At 51.5% G+C, this 23,457-nt stretch overlaps 1 protein-coding gene across 2 annotated transcripts in view; it reads left to right on the top strand.

The window, feature by feature from the left end:
* The window catches only part of PIK3C2B (phosphatidylinositol-4-phosphate 3-kinase catalytic subunit type 2 beta), a 52,149-nt gene that overhangs the window by 5,095 nt on the left and 23,597 nt on the right, over nt 1–23,457 (top strand). For both annotated transcript variants that reach the window (XM_065402983.1, XM_065402982.1), the window contains exons 2-10: nt 2,571–2,671; nt 3,995–4,149; nt 5,111–5,231; nt 14,229–14,340; nt 15,202–15,281; nt 15,556–15,619; nt 18,971–19,117; nt 19,972–20,005; nt 20,518–20,713. In XM_065402983.1, the coding sequence (XP_065259055.1) occupies nt 2,571–2,671; nt 3,995–4,149; nt 5,111–5,231; nt 14,229–14,340; nt 15,202–15,281; nt 15,556–15,619; nt 18,971–19,117; nt 19,972–20,005; nt 20,518–20,713 (1,010 nt within the window). The remainder of the gene's footprint in view (nt 1–2,570; nt 2,672–3,994; nt 4,150–5,110; nt 5,232–14,228; nt 14,341–15,201; nt 15,282–15,555; nt 15,620–18,970; nt 19,118–19,971; nt 20,006–20,517; nt 20,714–23,457) is intronic.

Below are 23,457 nucleotides of genomic sequence, written 5' to 3'. Positions count from 1 at the left end.
GAGAACTTGGGCCTGATTATCAGAGGTGATGGGCACCTGCATGTAGCCAGTGGGAGCAGCGGGTGCTTAACACCTCTTCAATTCAGGCCATTGTGTCTCCAGCTGGGCACCCAAGACTAACAGGCACATTTGAAAATCCACCCTAAATGCTGGACCCAAATTAGTGTCAGGGATAGAATCCAAGAGTCCTGACTCCATTTCTTGCTCCACTTTGCCCCTAGAATATACGTGTATGTGAGCACGTTTCATATCCCCTTCTGTTAACCTCAGAAGTATAAACCCTGTCTCAGCAGAGTAGCTATGCTGTCCCTCATTCGCCCAGCCTTTGGGCATCACCAAAGGAAAAGGAAGTGCATACATCCTGTGCATGTCATCCATGTGCCATCACTCAGACTGGTGGTAAGAGTGACACCAACACTTCATATGGCAGAGAGGCAGAATGGCCAGATCAGATCAATGGACTACTTAGCTTGATATTTTATCTAGGGTTGCCAGGTGTCTGGTTTTCGACTGGAACGCCTGGTCAAAAAGGGACCCTGGTGGCTCTGGTCAGCACTGCTGACCAGGCCGTTAAAAGTCCAGTCGGCAGCACGGCGAGGCTAAGGCAGGCTCCCTGACTGCCGTGGGTCTACGTGGCTCCTGGAAGCAGCGGCATGTCCCCCCTCTGGCTCCTAGGCATAGGGGCAGCCGGGGGCTCTGCACGCTGCCCCCACCCCAAGCACTGGCTCTGGACCTCCCATTGGCTGGGAACCGCAGCCAATGGGAGCTGCGGGGTGACACTTGTGGATGGGGCAGCACGCAGAGCCACCTGGCTACACCTCTGTGTAGGAGCTGGAGGGGAAACATGCCGCTGCTTCCGGGAGCTGCCTGAGGTAAGCGCCGCCTGGAGCCTGCACCCCTCACCCCCTCCCATGCCCCAGCCTGCTGCCCCAGCCCTGATCCCCCTCCTGCACTCCAAACCCCTCAGTCCCAGCCCAGAGCCCCCTCCTGCACCCCAAACCCCTCATTCCCGGCCTCACTCCAGAGCCTGCCCCCCCAGCCGGAGCCCTCACTCCATCCCGCACCCCAGCCCTCTGAGCCAACCCAGTGACAATGAGCAAGTAAGTGAGGGTGGGGAGAGCAAGCGACAGTGGGAGGGGGGATGGAGTGAGCCTCGGAGGAGGGGCGGGGAAGGGGGCGGGGCAAGGGTGTTTAGTTTTATGCGAGTAGAAAGTTGGTAACCCTAATCTCATCTGTGCCAGTGGCCAGCAGCAGCTGCTTTAGAAGAGGGCGCATGAAACCCCATAATAGACATTTATGGAACCACCTGTCCTTAGGAGAAGTTTCTTCCTGACCCCATCTGTTAGTGGCTGGTTTATATCCTGAAGCATGAGAGTTGAAACTCAACCATAAAACTCAAATCCTTTCTTTTTAAACTATTTTAGTTCTTTGCCTTCAGCTATATTCAGAAGCAATGAGTTCTGCAGTTCATCACTGTTAGAGCTGGTCAGAAAATGCAACATTTTCCACAAAAATTGTAAATAAAATTAAGTGTTCATTTTATTCAAAAAATGTTGCTGAATTTTTGTCTGTTTTTCAGCAAAACAAAAACTGAAACGTATTTTTATTTTCAGTGTTTCAGTTCCCCTCCTCCTCTGGTCACTTTTGTTTCCACTGGAAAATCGGGGGTTACTAGGGGAAAAAGGGAGGGGGTGGGGGAATACTTTTTTACTGGTAAAATATCCAGAATTTCAATGCAAATGAAAATTTCCTGTAGAAACTTTAATTTTGGTTGGAAAGCCATTTTAAAAAAAATTATACAATGAAAACATTTCAACCCGCTCTGATTACTGTACCCCTTCTCCGCATGCTGCATCTTACCTTGCTCCCTAGTCAAAGGAGAATTTCCATTAAATGTGTTAGCCCCTCTCTGCCGTTTGTAATAGCGATGCTCAGAGAGGAACAGTTTCCGACAACAGTTGCGGTAACACCACACCAGCTTGTGTCTGGCTGGCAGATGAATTTCCCAGGCCTCTACCACTTTTGCCCACAATCCGGCCTCATGGGGCCAGCCAAGTTGTCCCACAATGCTCAGCGAAAGCAAGCCCAGAGCGTCCAAGTGAGCAGTGGTGCTATGAACCCTGGGATGCGCACCCAGAAATATTTGCGTCTCTCGCAACTGGATCCAGTGAAAGAGAGAGGAACCACGTCTTGGTCGCCCACAGGGCCGCCCAGAGGATTCAGGGGGCCTGGGGCAAAGCAATTTCGGGGGCCTCTTCCATAAAAAAAAGTTGCAATACCATAGAATACTATATTCTCGTGGGGGCCCCTGTGGGACCCGGGGCCTGGGGCAAATTGCCCCACTTGCCCCCCCACTCTGGGCGGCCCTGGTCGCCCAACTCGAGGGTAGACTGCAGTGAAGACATAGCCTATGCGTGTTATGGGGGGGGAAGGGAGTAAGAAGCATCCCATGGTGACTTGGAAATGAGCTCAGCGGAGTGGGAAATTGGGGCCCTTCCACTCCATTGGCTGCTGTTTGCATGAGCTTTCTTGCTACTATCCCTGCATCTCTTGCTCTCTTTCCGTGTTAGGTTGCCTCCCGACCGCACTCCTTAGCTAATGGCTATGAGCTGTTTGAGGTCTCCGAGGAGAGGGACGAAGAGGTGGCTGCTTTCTGCCACATGCTAGATGTGTAAGTACCTGGGAGGGATTGAGACGCGTTCAAGCCATCTTTCTGGGGTCTCCCCTTAGTTAACTGCCCTGCAGCACAGGCCATAACTCGGAGGTCTGTCAGTGCACTGGTGGCTGAAATGCCCTGGGGATTTAATTACTGTGGCTTAATTAATCTTGGGAGAAGGAAGACATGCCTTTTGTTGTCTCCGCTGTTTGTGCTGCGTGGTGGCTAAGCAGTGGCGCCGGGGAAGGGTCATTCCTGGGGTGCGAGTGATGAGACGACAAGCCCATTTTTGCTGGGCAGTGATTGGAATATTTGGCACAATTCCGTGCAAAGCGGCACAGGAGAGGGGGGTGGGGGTGGCGCCCGGTTGGTGTTTGAAAGCTATAAAAGAGGCATTCGGGGGGACAACATAAGGATGCCCCTTTCTGCTCTGTTCAACACTTTGGGGCTGGGAGAGCTTTATAGAGGGACAGCGTGGGGAGATGGTAAATATCTTCTTAACATTCAGGGCTACATTGCCGCGTGTAGGTGAGGGAAGGAGGGGAAAGCAAGAGGGGGAACTAAGACCATTTAGGACTCTCTTAGGCAGATGGTTTCCCGACATAAGGAAACTGAATGCACCAAGGCAAGCAAACAGAGGCCTGCTGTCTGGCTAGCTGCACTAAAAGCTGGTTTCAAGTCAATATTAAGCATGATATCCGTGATCCCTGCTGGCCACCTGCTTAGTTATTGCCAACCGGCAATTTCCCTTAGGCGTTGCAGCCTTAGTTCTGGAGTGGGAGGTGGCTTTGCAGATTAGTTCAGAGAGGGCATTCTGTGCATAAGGGGTGGCTTGCAAGGATGCACAATGGCACATGGGAGAAATGAAAAACAGGTGATGGAGGCTGGTATCTCAGCTAGAGAGAGAAGGTGGAGTCCAAGACACAAGCTCCAGGCCTGAACCGCTTGGAGGAAGGCTGTGCTGATGGTGACAGAGAAAGAGGGGAGCAGGAGGATTTAGCTGGCATGGGCCACGTCAAGCTCAGGCTGGCCATGAGACACCCGTGAGGAGATGTCAAAGAGTCAGGCCGAGATGCAGGACTGCGTGGAGGGAGGCGAGTTGGAGAGAGAGAGGTAGATGGTGGGAGTCACTGGTGTCGGCCATGTGAGCTGATGAGATCACTAGGAGCTAGGTTGTAAAGGGAGGAGAAGAGGCCAGAAGAGAGTCCTCTGGTGCCTCTATGGGAAGGAGGAGAGAGGAAGGGGAGAATCCACCACACAGTGAGGGATAAAGCCCTTTGTGGATGGGGCAGGGATCTCTAACTCCTCTTCTGTCCCTCCCCCCACTTCTGCCTGCAGCTTGAGATCCGGCTACAGCACCAAGGACTATTCCCTCACCGGCTTTGTCTGGAGCACGGTCAACCTCAGCCCTGAGCACCTGGGCCACGGCATCAGCCTGAAGGTGACCGTGGTGTGCGACAGCGTGCAGGAACCGCTCACTTTCACCTGTGACTGTAAGTCTCTGCTAGGGTGGTAAGTATGGTGCTTTGCTGCCCTCACGTCCACCTATGAACACGGTATCCTCGTGCGGCGAGAAACCCACACCTCTGCCGGTCCCCACAGCAATGAGGGGGCTAAGATGGCTGCCATTAGCAGCTCAAGTGGTGGTGTCTTCTGCCTCCTCCTGCAAATTCATCTTCCAGCTCCTATGGGACAGACGTGATCCTGGTGAAAGTGGCTCCTCTCCCAGAGGAGAGAGTGTCTGTGTTGCCCCCATGGGCGGATATGTGCTAGAGATGGGGCCCCCCCATCTAAACCCTGGGTTCTGAATTTCTCAGTGTCCCCCTGTGATGAGCAGCACCAAATGCTGCATCCGAGAAGGCCAGAGTGGGGTTGAGATCCAGGTGCAGATGTCTCATCTCGTTTTCACTCTCCATCACTGCATGTGCACCAAGGTCTCTGGTCCTCTTTTGGATGTGGTTGCTTGGATACGACTAAGGCAGGATAGGCCTTAAATTACAGGCCTGATCCAAAGCCCATTGAAGTTAATAGGAGTGTCTCCACTGACTTTGATGGGCCATGGGCCGCTTGTGGCCCAATCAGCACGCAGCTGCGGCCCATGTGATATCTTCAGGGCCATACAAGTAGTATATATATTGTGTGGATGTGGCATGTGGCCCACATAACACACAGAGGGCTGCATATGCGATCCACAATAGTAAATAGGTTGAGAACCACTGCCCTAGGCGGTGGCTTGCCGCATGGTTTAGACGCTGCCCGGGATCTCGCCATGCAGGAATGGGACACTGTGGAGGCAGCGTGCGCTTCCTCGCGTGACTCCACCTCCAGCCGGGTGCAGAGAGAGATTGTGGGGAGTAGAGTCTCGGTCACTGAAACGGGTGGGATGGGGAGCCCAAGAGAATCGTGGCCTGAGGCTCTCGCCCTGCGGGGTTTGTTCCCTCCCTGCCCCCACAGGCTCCTCCACGGTGGACCTGCTCATCTACCAGACGCTGTGCTACACGTACGACGAGCTGCTCGGCATTGACGTGGACGACTTCGTGCTCAAGCTCTGCGGCCTGGAAGAGTTCTTGCAAAAGTGAGTGAACAAGCTGTGGCCGGCCGGCCGCACGTAGGGACCTCAGCGAGCCTGCCCTGGTGCACCCAGAACACCCCCTGGTGTCCGGGGGAGCGGTGGGTGGTGGAGAGCTGTCGAATCCTTGCTGTGCTAGGGGCAGGAAAAGGGGAGCGAGCCCCCAAACATCTTCCTCTGTCCCCTCTTTCGTTTGTCCTTCCTTTCATGCTTCTTTGCACGTTCACATGACAAGCCCTGTGGTTGCTGTTGGGCCCAGCCCCTCCCACTTTCCCCGGGGCAGTGCGTCTCCTGAACGGGTCGGTGTTGTGCAATAGCTGGGTTTATCTGAACGCAAGTCAGGAGCCCCCTGGATTATTCCATTTCCTGCCTCCCGACATCACTGGGACTCTCCTGCCAAGAAAGGCAGGAGCCTTATCCTCCTGCTGCAGGATATAAGTAACTCCCCTTGACCCCATGCGCTGGGGAGCTCATGTTTGGAGAATATTAGAGGGCGGCCAAGAAAAGCTCTTGAAATACTAATAAAAATCCTGATGATACTCAGCAAAGTGGCTGGGTCAGGCAATCAAGTTGAGAGCTTAATTTTTGGTATTTATTTTTAAGTGGCTGGCAAAAGGCTGCCAGCTGGGGCCGGCTGAACAGGGTAAATAGAAATTTGGAGGGGGAGAGGGAAGGGGGTTTTGAAAACGGTTTGGTTTTGCCAAATTTTCCTGCTGACAATGTTTTTATGCTTTTATGATGAAAACCCCCAAATGTGCTGGTGCTTCCTCCCATTTGGGAAGCTGAAAAATGTCAAACAAAATGCAACTTAAAAAAAAAAAAAAAGAAGAATCCATGCATGGGGGGGGGGGGGGGGGTTTAATGGAATATGTTTGCCCAGCTGTGGTGCGAGCCTATTTAACCTTTGCGGAAGGCCTGGGACCCTTGAAACGACCCCAAAGCCTCCGTCTCCATTAGAGAGCACTGGAGGGCCCCCCAAAAAATAGAGGCCAGCAAAATACCCAAACCCAGGGTTGTGAGTTCAGTCCTTGAGGGGGCCACTTAGGGATCTGGGGCAAAAATCTGTCTGGGGATTGGTCCTGCTTTGAGCAGGGGGTTGGACTAGATGATCTCCTGAGGTCCCTTCCAACTCTGATATTCTATGATTCTATGAAAATACATGGACAAATAAAGTATAGGGATGGGTCTGAGGAAAAACGAAACGGGGAACCAGTGGCGATTAAGGAACCAAGAGATTGTAAATTCTTTGGGGCAGGGACCGTCTCTGTTCTGCATTTGTACAGCATCTAGGACAATGGGACCTGGTCCATGACTGGGTTTCCTAGACGCTACAGCAACACAGGTAATAAATAATCCTGTGGGGAAAGGTGCCATGGTGACTGACATCCTCTGCATAGCCACAGGACAAGTGTGACTGCAAGATTTCCCATAAAAAGCAACAGAGGGTCCTGTGGCATTTCCCATGTTGCCCTGCTGATGTGTCTCACCTGGTGGGACCACGTCTAGGAGGGAAAAGATTTCGTTCAGTCTCCATTGCCCGTTCTGTCCTCCTTAGGGTGGCCCGTTAGTGCTAGTGGCTAGTTTTTGTGATGTGGACACGTATCCTCTGGGAACTAGACTGAGACCCACCTTCTTGATTTTGCCACCAAACAGCCTGCAGGCTCTAACAATGAGCTGTGAAAGCCTCCTTGCCCCTGAGCCATCTGCGGTCCCCTACTTTGGCTTTTTCCTTTGCTAACTCTCATTTTGCTCCTGTGTGCTCTGAGCTCCTAGCAAAACAAGGATGCTCAGGGGGACACTGGAGCAATGGCTGGCCAGTGACTGAAGTCACCCCACTTGTCATTCATCACCATTAAGTGTCAGTCTCTCCATGACGGAGTTACTCACAGTTGGTGGGACTTTAAAGGTGGCTTTAGTTTTGCCTCTTCAGAGCTTGTGGCCCAGTAATGATGCCGGAGAATGTGAGCTGGCAAGCGAAACCCCCCTATTATCCTGGCTGGGCTGTCAGTGAACAGACTTTTAAACCACATGGAGTCCTCAGCAGAGGATGGCTTGGAGCGTGCAGGAGACCAGATCCAAGGGAATAAACCGCCCAGACCAGTTTGCTTTCCAGCATGGAAAGCAATAAAAGCTTTCTAGTCTCAGGGCTATTTCCTGCTCCTCTGCAGCCCTGGCAGGCTGTACCATAGCTTTAACCACAGGCTGGCTTTCTTTGCAGTAATGGAGGGAAGAGTCAGTGTGTAAATGGCTTAGCGAGCAAAGTCTCAGGTCTGGCATTAGCAGACTTCCTGAAACCACAGGTTTTAGTCCCAGCAGGGGAAGCTCAGCCTTTCATCCTTCCCAGGTAGAAGAGTCGAGTACTACCGATGTCCTTGACTGCTGCACATGGGCATTAAAGATCGCCTGGTGCTTTTTGTCATTGCAGCTGTTTGCCCTGATACAAACTTCCCTTCCCTGCTTTTTGACATTGCCTCCACCCCAGAGGGTGTTGCATTTCATGGGTGGAGGAAGTGTTTTTCTGTAGATAAGCTATCTGTAAAGCTCCTTAGAATGAAAGGCGTTCTCTGGGCACAAAATCATATAGATGTAACATACATGGCCATATGGGCAAATAAAATATCTCCTGGTAATTACATACAATAAACCAGAACAAGCTGCCCTAAGGACCTGACTCTGCTTCAACAAAGTCATTGGGAGCTTTGCTATTGACTTGACTGGCCACAGAATTAGGCCCTAAAGGGGCAGTTGGGAAGTCTCCTTGTGCAGGGGAATCTCCTGGTTGGCTCCATTCCAGCCATTCCCCGCCCTCTGCATAAAGGGCGTGATTAGGATTGGGCAGGGGGCGCGGCTGTGCTCCTTGTGCTCCAGCAAATCTTGCCCGGCTGGCAGAATGGCCCTAGTTGCTCCAGCCCTTTAGAGCAGCCCTTCATCTTAGAATCGCCTTTGCCCTGTTTTCCATCTGCCCCGAGCTCATGCGTGGCTGAGGAATAAGCCCAATATCTATTAGTTGTGTGTGTGTGTGTGTATTTTAGAGAGGGCCGTGTGCAAACCATATATATTAAAGAGCCATATTTACCAAAGCAAATAGATATATGACCTATATAGAAAATCTCTTCGGATGATTGCCATTGCAACTGCAGTGGATTGCTGGAAATGCCTCTCTCCAGGGGGAGTTTGGCTAGCCTTGAGGGGAAAACTCTGCCAGTTGAGAACTGGCAAGACCATTCCAGCCTCCGAGCTAAGGGACCAAGACGAGCTGCAAATTCTCCTCATTAGCCGCTGGGCTTTTTCTACTGATGCTGTCAGCGTCAGCAGAAAAATTGTCTTCCTTTGTGTATAATGAGCCTTAACCAGAAGCAGCCTCCCTCTGAAAAAGTAATTTACATCAGATGAGGGAATAATGCTCCCGACTTGTCATCTGCAGGCTCCTCCTGGTCTTTTTTTCTTTTTTCTTAAAAGGATCTGGTGTACGGTTACAAAGAGTGGAGACAGCTTTTCTCTCATCCTTGCATCTAAAGCACAAACTGATTGCAGAGGGTGGCAGAGAAAGGCGATGTTGAAAACGTTTGCACAGGCACAAAAGGGTGTCTGATGTCAGCTTTGCTTCAGGGAGGGAGGAAGGCTGGTCTTGTGGTTAAGGCACCGAGCTGGAACTCAGGAGAGCAGGATTCCAATCCTGGCTCTGCCATAGACTCACTCACTGTGTAACCTTAGTCAAATCACTTCATCCCTCTCTGTGCTCTGTTCCCTATCTATAAAAAAGGTTATAATATTTTCTTTCTTCTATCCTTTGTCTGTTTAGATTGTGAACTCTTCAAGACAGGGACTGTATCTTATGTGTATGTACAGCACCTAGCACCATGGGGAGCTAATCTCGGCCCAGGCATGTTGAGGCTAGAGTAATACAAATAAGTCCTTTTTTTTTCAGCTGTCTAATCGACATGCCCTGCTCATTGCTGTGAATCTTTGCACACATTTGGCAATGACACGGCTCGTCTTTGCTATGGGCTGTGTCCCCTCTTGGCAGGGAACAGCATGTCTTGGGGATAGAGCAAAGATGTTCCCTGTCTCTTCTCCTACCTCCCACCCCCCCACACACACTCTGAAGGGTCCCTAATGAGCTGGGGTGAGAATGCGGTGCTCCATTTCACTGGTCTCCTGGAAAGACCTTGGAGGAAAGCCCCTGAACAAAGCCACATTGTTTCTGATCTCCCCGCCCCCCTTCTCTAAAATGCAGTAGATGCCAGGAGTGCTCAAAGCCTCCCCTAGCTGTTTTGGCCAACCAGGCTGCTCAGCAATCAGAAAACATCCTACACTGACACGTCGGTTTCTGGACTCTCTGGGCTTGATTCTTCTCTCACTCACGCCCAGTGCAAAGCAGGAGCAAGTCCACTGAAGTCAGTGGAGATGTACTGGTGTAAACAAGAGGGACATAAGGCCCTCAGTGTTCAGTCTTCAGCCAGGCTCCTTCCCCCCACTGAAGTCCCTTCTCCAGCAGATATAACATAAGCTTCCCCTGCTCCGTCCTCACCAACGTCCTTTGCCCCTGATCCGGAGAGATGACAGGGGAACTCCTTCTCCACGGCCTGTTCAAACTTTGTCACTTTCAATGGTGGCTTTTGTGAAGGAGGCACCAGTCTGACTGAGACTCAGCAAACTCACTTCACTCCCGTCACTAATCACCGGTGCTCAATTGGAGGCAGTGATACTGAACCCAAAGGCCCCATAACCAATAGCTCCTTCACTATGCTAGATATAGGCTGTGCTGAAATCCATACCTATTTACCATGCTGGATGCCCCAGAAATGCCTAGATTAGATGGCAGATTTGTCATCAGGCTGCTGCAAACATGCAGAGCCTGTGACTATTTCTGGTCCTACGCTACTAAGTAACTATCAATCTAAAGTTCTTTTATGAGCCCCATTACTATAGCATCTGAGCACCTCATAATCTTCAGTGTATTTGTCCTGCCCCTGTGAGGTAGGGCAGGGTTATCATGCCTTTTGTATAAGTGGGGAACTGAGGCACAAAGAGGCTAAGTGACTTGCCCAAGGTCACACAGGGAATCAGTGCCAGAGCTGGGAATTGACCCACCATCTATAGAGTCCCAGGGTCATGCCCTAACCACTGGATCATCCTTCCTTCCTAACTAGTTTCTATTTTTTTTATCATCAACAACCTGTTGCTAAAATAATAACACACAAACCAGTACCCAGTGTGCTACCATTTTGCTATGATACCCCAGGAACAATGTGCTAGCTCCCCCGATGGGTCTGCAGATAATTAACAAGCTGTTCACAAAGCCACACACCCACCAGTTACCAGGGTGTCCAGTCCCCTATACCGAGGCAGACTAAGTATTATCTACCCCATCCATGAGAAGGTGTTTCTCTGACTGCTCTTAAAAATCTCCAATGACAGAGATTTCACAGCCTCCCTAGGCAATTTGTTCCAGTGTTTAACTACCCTGACTGTTAGGAAGTTTTTTCAACTGTCTAACCTAAATCTCCTTTGCTGCAATTTAAGCCCATTACTTCTTATCCAGTCCTCAGTGGTTAAGGAGAACAATTTATCACCCTCCTCTTTATAACAACCTTTTACATACTTGAAGACTGTTAGCATGTCCCCCCCCCTCAATCTTCTCTTCTCCAGACTAATCAAATTCAATTTTTTCAGTCTTTCCTCCTAGGTCATGTTTCCTACACCTTTAATCGTTTTATCAGAGGGGTAGCTGTGTTAGTCTGTATCCACAAAAACAGCGAGGATTCCAGTGGCACCTTAAAGACTAACAGATTTATTTGGGCATACGCTTTCGTGGGTAAAAAACTTGTCTATTGTCAAAGGCGCTAACTCAATCGCCATGTAAACTGTCTCAGTCTGAACCTCTTGTGCTCATCAGCAATCTTTTGTTTTCCTCCTGTTGCAAGACTGAAAATAGATAGTTTTTGGTCTGTTCAGAATATCCTAGAATTTCTGCAGATTAATCTAGATTTGGGTGACAGTTCTGTTAAGAAAACAATGAGGAGTCCAGTGGCACCACCAGATTCCTCATTGTTTTAATCATTTTGTTGCTCACCTCTGGACTTTGTCCAGTTTGTCCACATCTTTCCCAAAGTGTGGTGCCCAGAACGGGACGCAGCACCCCAGTTGAGGCTTCATGAGTGTTGAGTAGAGCTTCTCTTGTCTTACTTTTCGTGTCTTACTTCTCGTGTCTTGCTTACAACACTCCTGCTAATACATCCCAGAATGACGTTCATTTTTTTTGCAACAGCGTTACACTGTTGACTCATATTTAGTTTGTGATCCACTATCACCCCTACATCCTTTTCTGCAGTACTCTTTATTAGTACTCTTTAGGATTCTTCATTAGCCATTTCCCATTTTGTATTTGTGCAATTGATTATTCCTTCGTGAGTGGAGTACTTTGCATTTGTCCTTGTTGATTTTCATCCTGTTTATTTCAGACCATTCCTCGAGTTTGTCAAGACCATTTTGAATTCTAATTCAGTCCTCAAAAGCATTTGCAACCCCTCCCAGCTTGGTATAGTCTACAGACTTTATAAGTGTCCTCTCTATGCCATTGTCCAAATCTTTTATGCTAGAACCAGACCTAGCACAGATATGTCCTTCCAGCTTGCCTGTGAACCATTGACAACTGCTCTTTGAGTGTGGTTTTCCAGCCAGTTGGAACCTTGCAATAGTTTCACCTAGGCTATATTTCCCTAGTTTGTTTATGAAAAGGTCATGTGAGACAGTATCAAAAGCCTTACTAAAACTGAGATATATCACATCTAGTGCTTCCCTCCTATCCACAAGGCTTGTTACTTCGTAGAAGAAGGATATTAGGTTGGTTTGACATGATTTGTTCTTGACAAATCATATTGACTGTTACTGATCACCATATTATCTTTTAGGTGCTTACAAATTGATTGTTTGGTTATTTGCTCCATTATCTTTCTGGGCAGCAAAGTTAAGCTGACTGGTCTATAATTCCCTGGCTTGTCCCTATTCTCCTTTTTATAGACAGGTAGTATATTTGCCCTTTTCCAGTCCTCTAGGATCTCTCCTGTCCGCCACAAGTTCTCAGAGATCATCTCTTATGGCTCCGAGATCTCCTCAGCTAGTCCCTTAAGTATTTTAGGATGTGTTTCACAAGGCCCTACTGACTTGAAGACATCTAACTTGTCTAAGTAATTCTTAACTTGTTCTTTCCCGATTTTAGACTCAGATCCTACCCCATTTACACTCATGTTTGTTGTCTGATTTCCGCTAACCTTTTTGATGAAAACGGAATCAACCAATGCTCTATTGTTGTAGGGCAGAGTGCAGGCAGGAGGTGTGTTGGGAGTGCTGAGGGTGTGGAGAAAATCAGAGAACCTGAATTAAAAATCCTCTCACTGGGACCAGGGTCTGGGCACTTCTGCCCTAGCAACCCCAGTCGCAACCCCCCTCCAGGCCTTGGGCTATCACTGGGCACTTAGTCCCACCACCTCAAAGTCTCACCCCTTCCCCACTCCTGAACTTGCCTGGTTATGTTAGGCAGTTGCACCAGCTGTGTGTGGGGTGCAGGTCAGGATGCAGGCTGTGCTGAGATAAGAACCAGCTATTCCTGCCGGAGCAGCCTGGGAGAGGCAGGGCTTCCTGCTGCAGCTTCCCCCACTCCTGCATTGTTCCCTCCGTCAGAGGAGTTTGAGGCAAGGGCCAGCCCAGCTTGGTTTCTGGGTCCCGGCTTGGGTTGCAGCAGAGAGCAAGCAGGGTTTGGGCAGCCAGTGTGCACAGGCAGCAGGAGTTGGAGCCCCCCTCCCGCCCTGCTCCGCATTTGAATCTCCAGGTCAGGTGCGAGGCAACTTAGACAGTAAAGCTGAGATTTTCAAAGCTGCCTAGGGAATTTCAGCCTCTGGTTCCCATTCATTTTAATAGGAACTGGGCATCCGTGTTCCCTGGGCAGCTCTGAAAGCCTCAGCGGAAAGCTTTGAAAGGAGCTGAGACGCCATCCTCCTGCTCCCATCCCATCTGTAGCCCTGTTCCCTGTTCTCTCAGTGCCATGCTTTCACCTCCCAGCATGCTGTCCCCAGCCCCTCTGGGCCTGTACCTGCACTGCCCCCATGTGCTCCTATCTCTCCTACTCCACACTCCTTCCCACACCCTCCTATTTCCAGGCCATCCTGCCCTTGAGCGTGCAGGTGTTTTAACTCTGTTTCCCCCTCCCTGGGCATCTTGCACTCTGCTTTCGGGGGGCACCAGTGAAAGCCGCACTGGGAGATTCTCTGCTGCAGCTGACAGAGAGAGAGATTCTGTGTCGCAAGCTGCCTCCAGAGTATTTCAGCTCCTGTCGCTTCTAGATAAGGCCCTTCAGCCAGGCCAGGCCAGACCCAGAGTTTGGTTCAACCTGAGTTTGGTCTTTACTGAGTTTGTACGTGACAGTCGCCACTTGGGCTTCCTGTGTTGTAGGGCTTTGCCTAGCCCCCACTGTAAGTTAGTGCAAGCTCCAGGCTGCCCTTACTTATGCTGTGCTTCCCTGGGTCGCCCACGTGTAACCAAGAATGAGGCCGAGAGACCCTGGTAGCCAGGTTCATCTTCTCCCCTGCTGCATCCCTATGGTTTATATTAACCGGGGAAGCTCCCCTTTTCACCCTTTCAGCATGGCACTCTTGAGTGAGGGCCCATTTTTCAGTGGGTGAGGAGCTGAGAGGGCAAGTGCCTCTATAATAACTTTCTAGCACTTACTAACTAATCCCAATAACGTCTGTTTTAAAGAGGCGGGGAGGGAACTGAGGCACGGGGTGGAGACTTGCCTAGGTTTAGCCAGCCAGGCATTGGCAGGGCTGGAGTTAGAACACAGCCACTCCTGCTCCCCAGTGCTAAGATCCATCTGCTAGAGGCCCGGAAGATCCTTATCAAAGCAGAGGTCTTGAATTTCCAGGCCTTTCCCTTCTGAAGCCTGTGCTGCAGGTTGGAGCGGGGCCTCGGACCACAGCTGTCTTTTTTTGTTCATCCTTCCAGCAAACACGCCCTGGGCAGCCACGAATACATCCAGCACTGCAGGAAGTTTGACATTGACATCCGGCTGCAGCTGATGAAGAGGAAGGCAGTGCGCAGCGACCTTGCCAGGACGGTGAGCAGCTGCTCTCGAGGGGGAACTGAGAATGCACTGAACTGATGCATGCTGTTGCCGCTACTTGGGGCATTGATCTCCACCACTGCCAGGGCAGGGGTGGGGAGGGTCACCAGCTATCCTGGGGTTGCTGATTTGGGGGGACAAGGCCATGGTGCCCTGCAAATTGCTGCCTCACCAGCTCCCTTCCAGCGGGTTCGGTTCTGCGGCTGCTTGCCACCTCGACCCCTGCCCACCACCAGCTAAAAGTTCCCTACTCCCTGCCTTTCCCATTGCAACCAGGGCTTGCTTTGGGAGCGCTCATTTAGTCCAGCTTCTAAACTCCAGCAATTCATCCTTGAATCCTTCCCAAATGCAGAGAGATTTGCTAGGCACGGCTCTACAGAGGAAGCCATGGATGTTAGAGATGGAAAAGACCCATTCGATACATCTAGTCTATCCCCTGCCCAATATGAGATTGTTCCTTGCATCTGCCCATGCTAGTTCTAAATGTATCAATCAACGGGGCTCTGGGGGTACTACTCCACAGCCCTGCAGATCTCAGTGTCAGGAAACGTTCCCCGATTATTGTCAGCGTAGGTTGTCCATTATGTTAACTTAATCACAACACTCTCGGCTAGAACCCTCCTCAGTGATCCTGCCGAACCCTGGAGCCCCTACACGCTTCTCAGCAGACATGGAGCTAGCGGCTGAGACCTTCAAAGATACTTACTTTTCAGTGGGAAGTTGGTATCTCAAATGACATCAGTGACTTTGCAGATGTCAGCCAGAAAGTCATACTAGGTACAGCCAGCATCCCTGACCGGGAGGGGTTAACGCTAGCAGATCAGATGCACCTAAACAGGTCTCTTTCTCCTACAGGTGAACGATGACCAGAGCCCTTCCACGCTCAACCATTACATTCACCTGCAGGAGAGGCCAATCAAGCAGACCATCAGCAGGTAAAGAGGAGGGGACAGGTGGTGACGTGAGGTGTACAGCTCCCATTGGGGGTGCCGAGGGGTTTGGATGGGGGTGTGCTGAGCAGGAGGGTGGAGGAACATAAATGGATCCAGGCAGCAAGGCACTTGCACTGCTTTCCTGGGGCTGCACTTGAATGCCGTTCGCGTGAGAGGGATGGGCTGTGCGGTGAGAATTGGTGCAGAGGTACCTCCATGGCTACCTCTCGTGCTCCCTCTCTCTAAGCTGAGTTCTCTCCTATCTCCTCCAATCCAGGCAAGCCCTGAGTCTCCTCTTCGACACCTTCCACAATGAGGTTGACACCTTCCTAGCAGCCGAGGTGAGTGTGGCTTGCCCGGGACAGGATGGGCCCTGTACTTGGACCCACACCAGTACAGAGCGCAGCAATTTAACAGTTGGGGGTGAGGGGCATGTCTGGGCTTGTCTACACACAGAAGTTGCTCCAGTTTAACTTAAATCAGCTGTAAAAACAATTTTAGCAGAGCCAGTGCAAACCCCAGTGTGGACACGCTTATTAGATTGCACCTGGTTTATAGCAGTTTAGTTGCACTTGTAAACCGGGCCTCGTCTACATGAGAAAGTTGCACTACTTAATTTAAATGGGTTTTTAATCTGATTTCATTGAAGCCGCGCACACGGCTGTGTGGACACACATTTCCGCTTAAGGGGGTTTATTGTAGTTAAGCTAAACCAAAACAAACCACTCTTAAGCTGAACTAAGCTCAGGTCCATTTGGAAGACTTTGCTGGTATAGCTACATCAGTATACTATACCGGCAAAGCGCTCCTAGGCCATGTCTACACTCTAGGGACTGCAGTGCCATAGCTATGCCACCATTACCCCACTCTGTGACACAGCCTACAGGAGTTTTTCCGTCACTGTAGGAACTCCACCTCCCTGAATGATGGTAGCTAGGTTGACACAAGCGTTCTTCCGTCCACATAGCTGTGTCCACGTTAGGGGTTAGGTCACCATAGCTATATCAGGCACGGATGTGGATATTTCACATCCCCGACCCATGTAGTTATGTCAACCTACATTTTAAGTGTAGACCAGGCCCCAGTGTGGATAGAGCTTATACCCGCAAAATTGCACAGCTGTATCAGTCACAGACCACATCTTCTCACACCCCGGACCAACATAGTGATGCCAGGAAAAGTTTGTAGAGTAGATCTGGTTTCAGAGTATCCACACACACAGTAGCCACAGCTTAACTAAATCAGTTTAAAACCACACCGTTAGTGGATCCAGTGCCATTTGTGTGTGAAGACCAGAGTTGCGAGTGTGATTGGACTCCACAATGCCAGTCTTAGTGCTTCTAACAATACTTTGCCACTCCATAGCAACTGTCATCTACAGATCTCAGAGCACCCTTCATATGTGGGTCAGTGTTCTCCCTGTTGTACGGAGACAGGAAGGGACTGGCCCAAGGGAGTGGGGCCAGAGCTCAGATCTCCTGACTTCCAGGCCTTTGCTCTCACCACTAGGGAACGCTGATTCCTGTAATGAAGGTCCCATGGGGCTTTCTGTTCTGGGGGTGGGGGGGGGTTAGTTACCGACTTGATTTTCAGTCCTGTCCTCTGGGACCCAGTGCATGTCTGCCCGTCACCCACATGCAGGTTTTTCCTGCTAAACCTCAGGGCCAATAAGCCTGTCTTGTTTTCACTAAACATGGCCGCGCCTGTAAAAGGATTGCTGACCTGATCCTGAACCTGAACCTTCTCTGCCTTATTTCACATTATGTTGACTCTCTACTTCCTCATTCCAGTCAGGGATCCCTCATCAGAGCCAGTCCTCACCAGTTTTCCAGCCCAGCTTCGCAGATGCAAGAGTCTATAAGTCTAGAAGAGGGTGCCCCACCTAGGGGTTAGAGCAGAGAACTGAGCGTCAGGACTCCTGGGTTCTTTTATGGTTTTGCCACTGACTCCCCTCAGGCAAGTCATTTCACCTCCCTGTGCCTTGTTTCCCCATCTGTAAGATGAAGATAGAACTTACCCACCTGCTGGGATGGCAGTGAGGGTTAAGTCATTAATGATTGTAAAGTGCTTTGAGATCCCATGACGGAAGGAGCTATAGAATGTGTATAATTACTATGATCCAAAACAAAATCTGACCCTTTATCCTTGGTCATTAATTTTTACACAGTCTTTAACTGATAAGAAGACCAGGCACTTGCTCTATATGCCTCTTTCATGTGTGGATCTCAGAGTGCTTGGCAAAGGAGGGTAGAGGCCATTATCCCCATTTTTACAGATGGGGAAACCAAGGCACAGACCAGTGAAGTGACCCGCTCAGAGTCACACTGCATGGCCATGGGTGGAACCCAGGTCTCCTGGCTCCCAGCTTGGTGCACTAGACCAGGGATTCCCAAACTTTGTCATAGTATGGACAGCAGCAGCCCCTAGTGGCAACTCCAGCTCCATGGTTTGAGGTGTCCTGGCTGGAGTTACATATGAAGGAGTGGCACTGGCAGCATCATGCGTGTCCATAATGCTCAGCTTGGGAACCTCAGGGTTAGCCATGCCACCTCCATTTCAATAAGTGTAGGTATCCGCTCCCTACCCAGTCCAAAATTAGTCCTGAGTATCAAGTCTCAAGCCAAACAGATTAAAGAGTGCTGAGAATCCCACATCCCTGTGACACTGGGACCTGGGGAATGAGCCATAGCCTTACTTAGCTGATGAGGTATGGCCCCTGGGTCTCTCGCACGTGACCGGGTGGGGCAGAGCCACAAGCTTCCCCTTTGTGCTCTCCCAGTGCCAAACCCACATGCCGAAGGTGCCAGGATCCTGCCTGCTCAGCAGCAGGCCTGCTCCCAGCCAGGTCTGCAGAGAATCAAGGATGTATGATGAACCATGAGGAGACAGATACTGGGCTGGGAACTTGCTCAGCAGTGGCTCTGTCTTTTCTTTTGGGCTGTCTTGTTGGAAGGGACACAAGAATGCAGGTGCAGATGGGCACCTACAAGGCATTATCCCCACCATCCCCTGTTGCATTCTGTTTGCATGTGACTTTCTTTAGGTGCCACAGAGTCTCCTCTTTCTTCCTGGCTACATGTACTCCCCGAGGGTGGAGGGGGTACAAAAATGGAGGACAGGGCAAAGCTCAAGTGTCCAGCACAGTGCAGAGATCACAAAGGGTCTCATTCCCCCCCACCCCAACTCTATTTTTGGTAGCTGGGATGCAGACGCATGGACAGTGCATATGCCATGGGACCCTCCTCTCCACCTCTTCTGGGCAGGTCCAGACCAGGAACTCCTCGGCTTTCCATCTACTCCCTTCCTCCTGGGCTGCTGCTTTATCTCAAGCATAATCCTTCTGCGCTCAGCCCCCTTGCCACCTCTGCACGGCTGCTTGCGCTCACCTGGCCCAAGAGAGAGTGGTCTCTCCCAGGATGCCTGAGCATGGGTAGAGCTGGGACTGGCTGGACTGCGAATGCTACCGGTGGAGTCAGATAGAATGTGCTGTGGTGGGACAGAGGTGGTTAAAACGCAGGCGTCCTTGGGCCAGAGTTCCAGTGGATCTCCTTATGGCCCCTGCTGTAAGTCCATAAGATGGCTATCATGTCAGCATACCCCAGCAGTGGTGGTAAGGTCAAGCCATCTGGCTGCGTGTCCGCACTGCGCAGTGGAGTCTGAGACCATGAGCCTCTCCCTGCTTTCCCTTCCAGGGAGACTTCCAGCTGAAAGCTGACCGGGTGATCCAGTCCGTCATGGCCATTTGCAATGCCCTGGCTGCTGTGGAGTCCCAGGAAATCACTGGAGCCCTGAACCAGCTGCCAGCCTGCCCTTCTCACATGCAGCCCAAAATCCAGAAGGTAAGAGGCCAGGACCCAGAAGCTCTTCAGCAGGGGGGCTGAGCTTGGAGGAAAGGGGTGAAATTAAAGGGAAACTGAGGCTGAGCATTAACGGGGTGTGTATGAGCTGCGGTGGGACTTCTGGCTGGGGAGATCTTTCTAGGCTGTGGAATAATCTCCCTGGGGAAGGGTGGGAGTATCATCTCTTGAGTCTGGCAAAGCCCAGCATAACAGACAGTACAGTGGGGAGCAGTCCGTCCGTGGGCTGGCTTCATAGGGCTTGATCCAAAGGCAGTGGCGGGAATCCTTCAGTGGACACTGGATCGGGCCCATAGATTTCAAAGCCAGCAAGGCTCTGATCGGCTACCATAAGCTAGTGATCAAGATCCCCCTGACCTCTTGTGTAGCCCAAGGCCAGAGAATGTCACCTAGTGGTTCCCTCCACTGCAGGCGACATTCTTCCCTGCTACAAAACTGAGCCTCGAAGCTCGCCCCTGAACTGGACTGTATCTCCTAGGCAGAGATCCGGTCTCATTTCAAGAGCTGGTTAATCTCACAGTGAAGAGCCCATATGGAGAGGGCGTCTAGGCACATTTAGGTAGGGTAGTGGGTGCAAATAAAGGGAATCTGGCCCCTTTTCATCTGTTTTTTATCCCCCCCTCGCCAACATACCACATGTAAAATTCCTGAACAGCTGAAACTGTGCAACTGCCTTCGCTGTATTTCCTTGTTTGCTGCTGCTTGAGTGGCGGGGAATGGAAAGGCTCTGGGAGGCTGTTACATAAAGTAGCTGGCTTGGACAATTGCTTACAGCTGCGTCTGAGGGCACTGGAATAACCTTAACATTGCTCTTCTGGTTTCTTTTTCCTTGACAGGATCCAAATGTTCTGGCCGTGAGGGAAAATCGGGGTAATTTCTCTTCTCCGCTCATTCTGTTGCAGAATTCTTGGTGCTTTTGATCTTCAGTCCCCTCCCCCCTATTTAGAGTGGGACAAACTTAAAAAAAAACTTTTTTTGGGGTGGGGGGGGGGGAGAATGACCTTTTTGGGGAGAGGATTTATCATTTTTTCTTCATTGCCAACAAAAAACCTGAAATGTTCGGTTTTCAGGGGGGTTTTGCCCCCGACTTGTTCCCTCTGAAAAAGATCCACATGCAGAGTCACATCAGCTTGAAATAATTTAATCAGCCTCAAAAAACATCCCACAATGTGCTTGAGCCCCTAGGCAGGTCATTATGCAGGGTGTGGGTAGGGCATGGCCATCTGTAGCAGGATAGAGGCAACCGGAGCTTCCATCATGGGCTGGCAGTACCGGAGACCTCCCCACCAAGGTCCAGCGTGAGGGGAGGGGAGGGGAGGGGAGATGGGGGGGCATCATTCCAGAACATCCCTGTTTCATGCCTCATCTGCGCTCCCTTACAGAGAAGGTCGTGGAGACCTTGACAGCCGCCATCTTGGATCTGGTGGAGCTTTACTGCAACACCTTCAACGCAGACTTCCAGACGGCGGTGCATGGAAACCGGAAGCACCATCTGAGCCAGGAGGCCTGTCTCCTCACCTGTCCCCTCTCCTTCACTGTCTACGCCACGCACCGCATCCCTATCACCTGGGCAGCAAGGTACGAGGGCTTAGCCGCGTGTCCCTGCTGGGCGGTGAAGGTTGATTGGGGGAGATCCCTACCCATGTGCCTGGCTCCTTGTCTGGAATTACATCTCAGGATACCCCTTCACTCCGTCTGGTCTGCGGCCCCCTAGCCAGTGTAGTCTCTCCCCAGAGGCCAGAAGCCTTGGGCCATGGCTGCAGCTGCACAGTTCAAAGGCATGTTAAGTGTCTGGAATCCCGCCCTCATTCTAAGGCTCTCTGCCCTGCCTTAGTCTGACAAAGAGCATCTGGGCTGATTGCCCCGGTCCACGTCGCCCTCTCGCATCCTCTAGGCTGGCATCCTACAGGCAGCATTGGGAAGAGCCTGCAGCAGGGCTGGGAGGGGACAAGGCATGAATTGGGGGGGCATCACAGTCTCTTAGCATCCTTTACGAGGACACTCGGTCCTCATGTTCCAGGGCGTCAGTAGCTGAGGTCAGGGAGATATCTCCCTTTGCAGTGGAGTATGGGACAACTAGGTACGCCAAAGGTTAGCACAACTTCCCCACTCTTAGGACCAGAAGCACTACTGATCTGCTCTGTTCCACACCCCACGCCCAGCTAGGCATTACTGAGTCGTGGATACCTGGCTGCAGTGAACATATAATGTATGTCTACCTCCACCCCCACCCTCTCCATGCCATGTTACTCTCACCCCTGCGTGGTGAGATGTGTCCAGAGCTCCAGCTGGATTTCTGCAGGGAAGACAGGAGGACAATGCACATGTGGGTGTCTTGGGCCTTGGCACTGCAATGGACCATCGAATTCAGAGCTGGTAAAGGCCTATATAGGCTCATAGTCCATCACTCACTGCTCTGCCAGGGCTGCAGAGAGTGCCCTGATGGGGGGTGTATCAGAGCCAGTGGGCTCCTGGGGATAGACAGGTCAGAGACAGAACTGGAGCTGGCTGAGGGGTTCATTCCTACTTGGAAAGGCTGCAGCAAGGGTTAGTTAGTTCACTGAATGGTTGTCTCATCCCTGCCATAAGCTAGAAGCAAACAGAGATCTTCCTCGCCCTACCTGCATGCCCCGTAATGATAATACAGAATACACCAGGAATATGGGCATAGGCAGGGTCAAAGCTCGGGATGCCGGAGCCCCCGGAAATTCAGCCCGTTGGTGCTATGCTGGTGGGTGTTAGAGGAAGCCCTGGCAGGGAGGGAGGGGAGCTGAGCCTTCCGTCTTGCCGCAGGGAGGGGAGTCAGAGAGAGGGGCTTGCAAGAGGCTGCGGAGAGCTAGTGGCGCCAGTGAGGGGGCCTGGTGCAGTTGAGCTCTGCAGCGCTCTCCGTAGCCCAGCCCAGCCCCGTTTGCGCAGGCTGCGCTGGAATGCTCTGGGAGAGCTCATCGCAGCAGGCTCCCCCCCGGCTCATGCCTGCTGCAGCCCTAGAGACTGTGACAGATGGGCCCGTTCTCAGCGAGGGCTTGTGCCCTGGCGGCCAGTGGCTGTCTGGGCTTTTTATCCTGGGTGGATAAGGGGACAATGAGACGTGTGTGGTGGGGGGGGAGGGTTGTGTGCGTATGTCGGGGGGCTGGAGTGGGGTGGAGGGGATGCTCCTTTGTTAGCTGCCTGGGTTGGATGCCTATGTTTCACCCATCGCAGGGAGGATGCCCATTGGTTAACCACGCTCCTGGCTACGGCTGGCCGCCTTACAGAGCTCTGCAGCTCCAGCAACATGAGCCCGCGACGGGGGTAGGAGGCAGCAGCGGTAGTAGCAGCCGCCCCTCCAGGGACCCCTCGCCTTTGTCCCATCCTTAATGTATTCCAGTTGGTGATTGACTCCGAACAAAGGAAGTAGCCTGGGAAATCCAGGCATCCTCTGACCTTTGTTACCCTGCCACGCTCGGCACCTGTCACATGGCTGCATCCTTCTGGGAGACCCTCATGTGATGGCATTCTGTGGCATATGTCGATCTGGCTGTCTGGAAGGAGTTAGGCCTTCTCTTGATAGCTTCCCCCCTCTTTCCCAAAGGGGTAACAGCCTGGGAGAAAGATCCCATGGCTGATCTGGAGAGGCAGTGGAGAAAGGGGGATAAAATCCCCCACCCTGAGCTGAAATGTTCTGGGGAGGGGAATGGGCTAAGAGGAGACAGGGAGTTTGCGCTCAGAGTCAGCTGCCCCCTCTGGAGAGGGTCGTGCATCTGATCTCAGGGCAGATGAACCAGTTTGGGTTACAGTAAGATTGCCACAAACCTTGGCCTGAAATTCCAGCCTTGCTGGCCACCCAAACCTGAGAAACATTTGTTCAGTGTCCCCTCAAGCCCCCAGTGTCTTGCATTATCATGGAGGTGCCTGGGCCTCTGGATTCCAGCCGCACACCACAGCAGAGGACCCCCGCCCTGGGCAGCATTGCTGACCCTTCTGGGTAAGCTCCAGAAATTTGGTGAGGAAAGCTCTCTGAGCCCAGTTTCATGGACCCACGGGCCAGATTCTGGGGCCACTGATTTCCGTGGAGCTTTGCACCAGCTGAAAATTTGGCCCCAGAGCTGGGCTAAGGATCCAAGGTCTGTTTCTCCCTTTGCCTCATAGCTGGTGGTGTCACTTACCCCTATGCCAAGCAAGCACCAAACCCTACAGCAATGTAAGTGAGTGGAGAAAGTCTGACCTGGTAGCATTTTACAGACCCGAGGTGCAAGGCAGTGGGAAATTGAGTCTGGGAGGAAGGGAGACTTATCCAGATCTCTGCATCTTCGTCTGAGCTCAGTCCAGGGCTTGTCCAATCC

The sequence above is a fragment of the Emys orbicularis genome, chromosome 4, assembly GCF_028017835.1.
Source record: "Emys orbicularis isolate rEmyOrb1 chromosome 4, rEmyOrb1.hap1, whole genome shotgun sequence".
In the NCBI taxonomy this organism is placed as follows: domain Eukaryota; kingdom Metazoa; phylum Chordata; order Testudines; family Emydidae; genus Emys; species Emys orbicularis.
The sequence above is the reverse complement of the archived record's forward strand: the minus strand, read 5'-3'. Positions and strand labels throughout refer to the sequence as shown.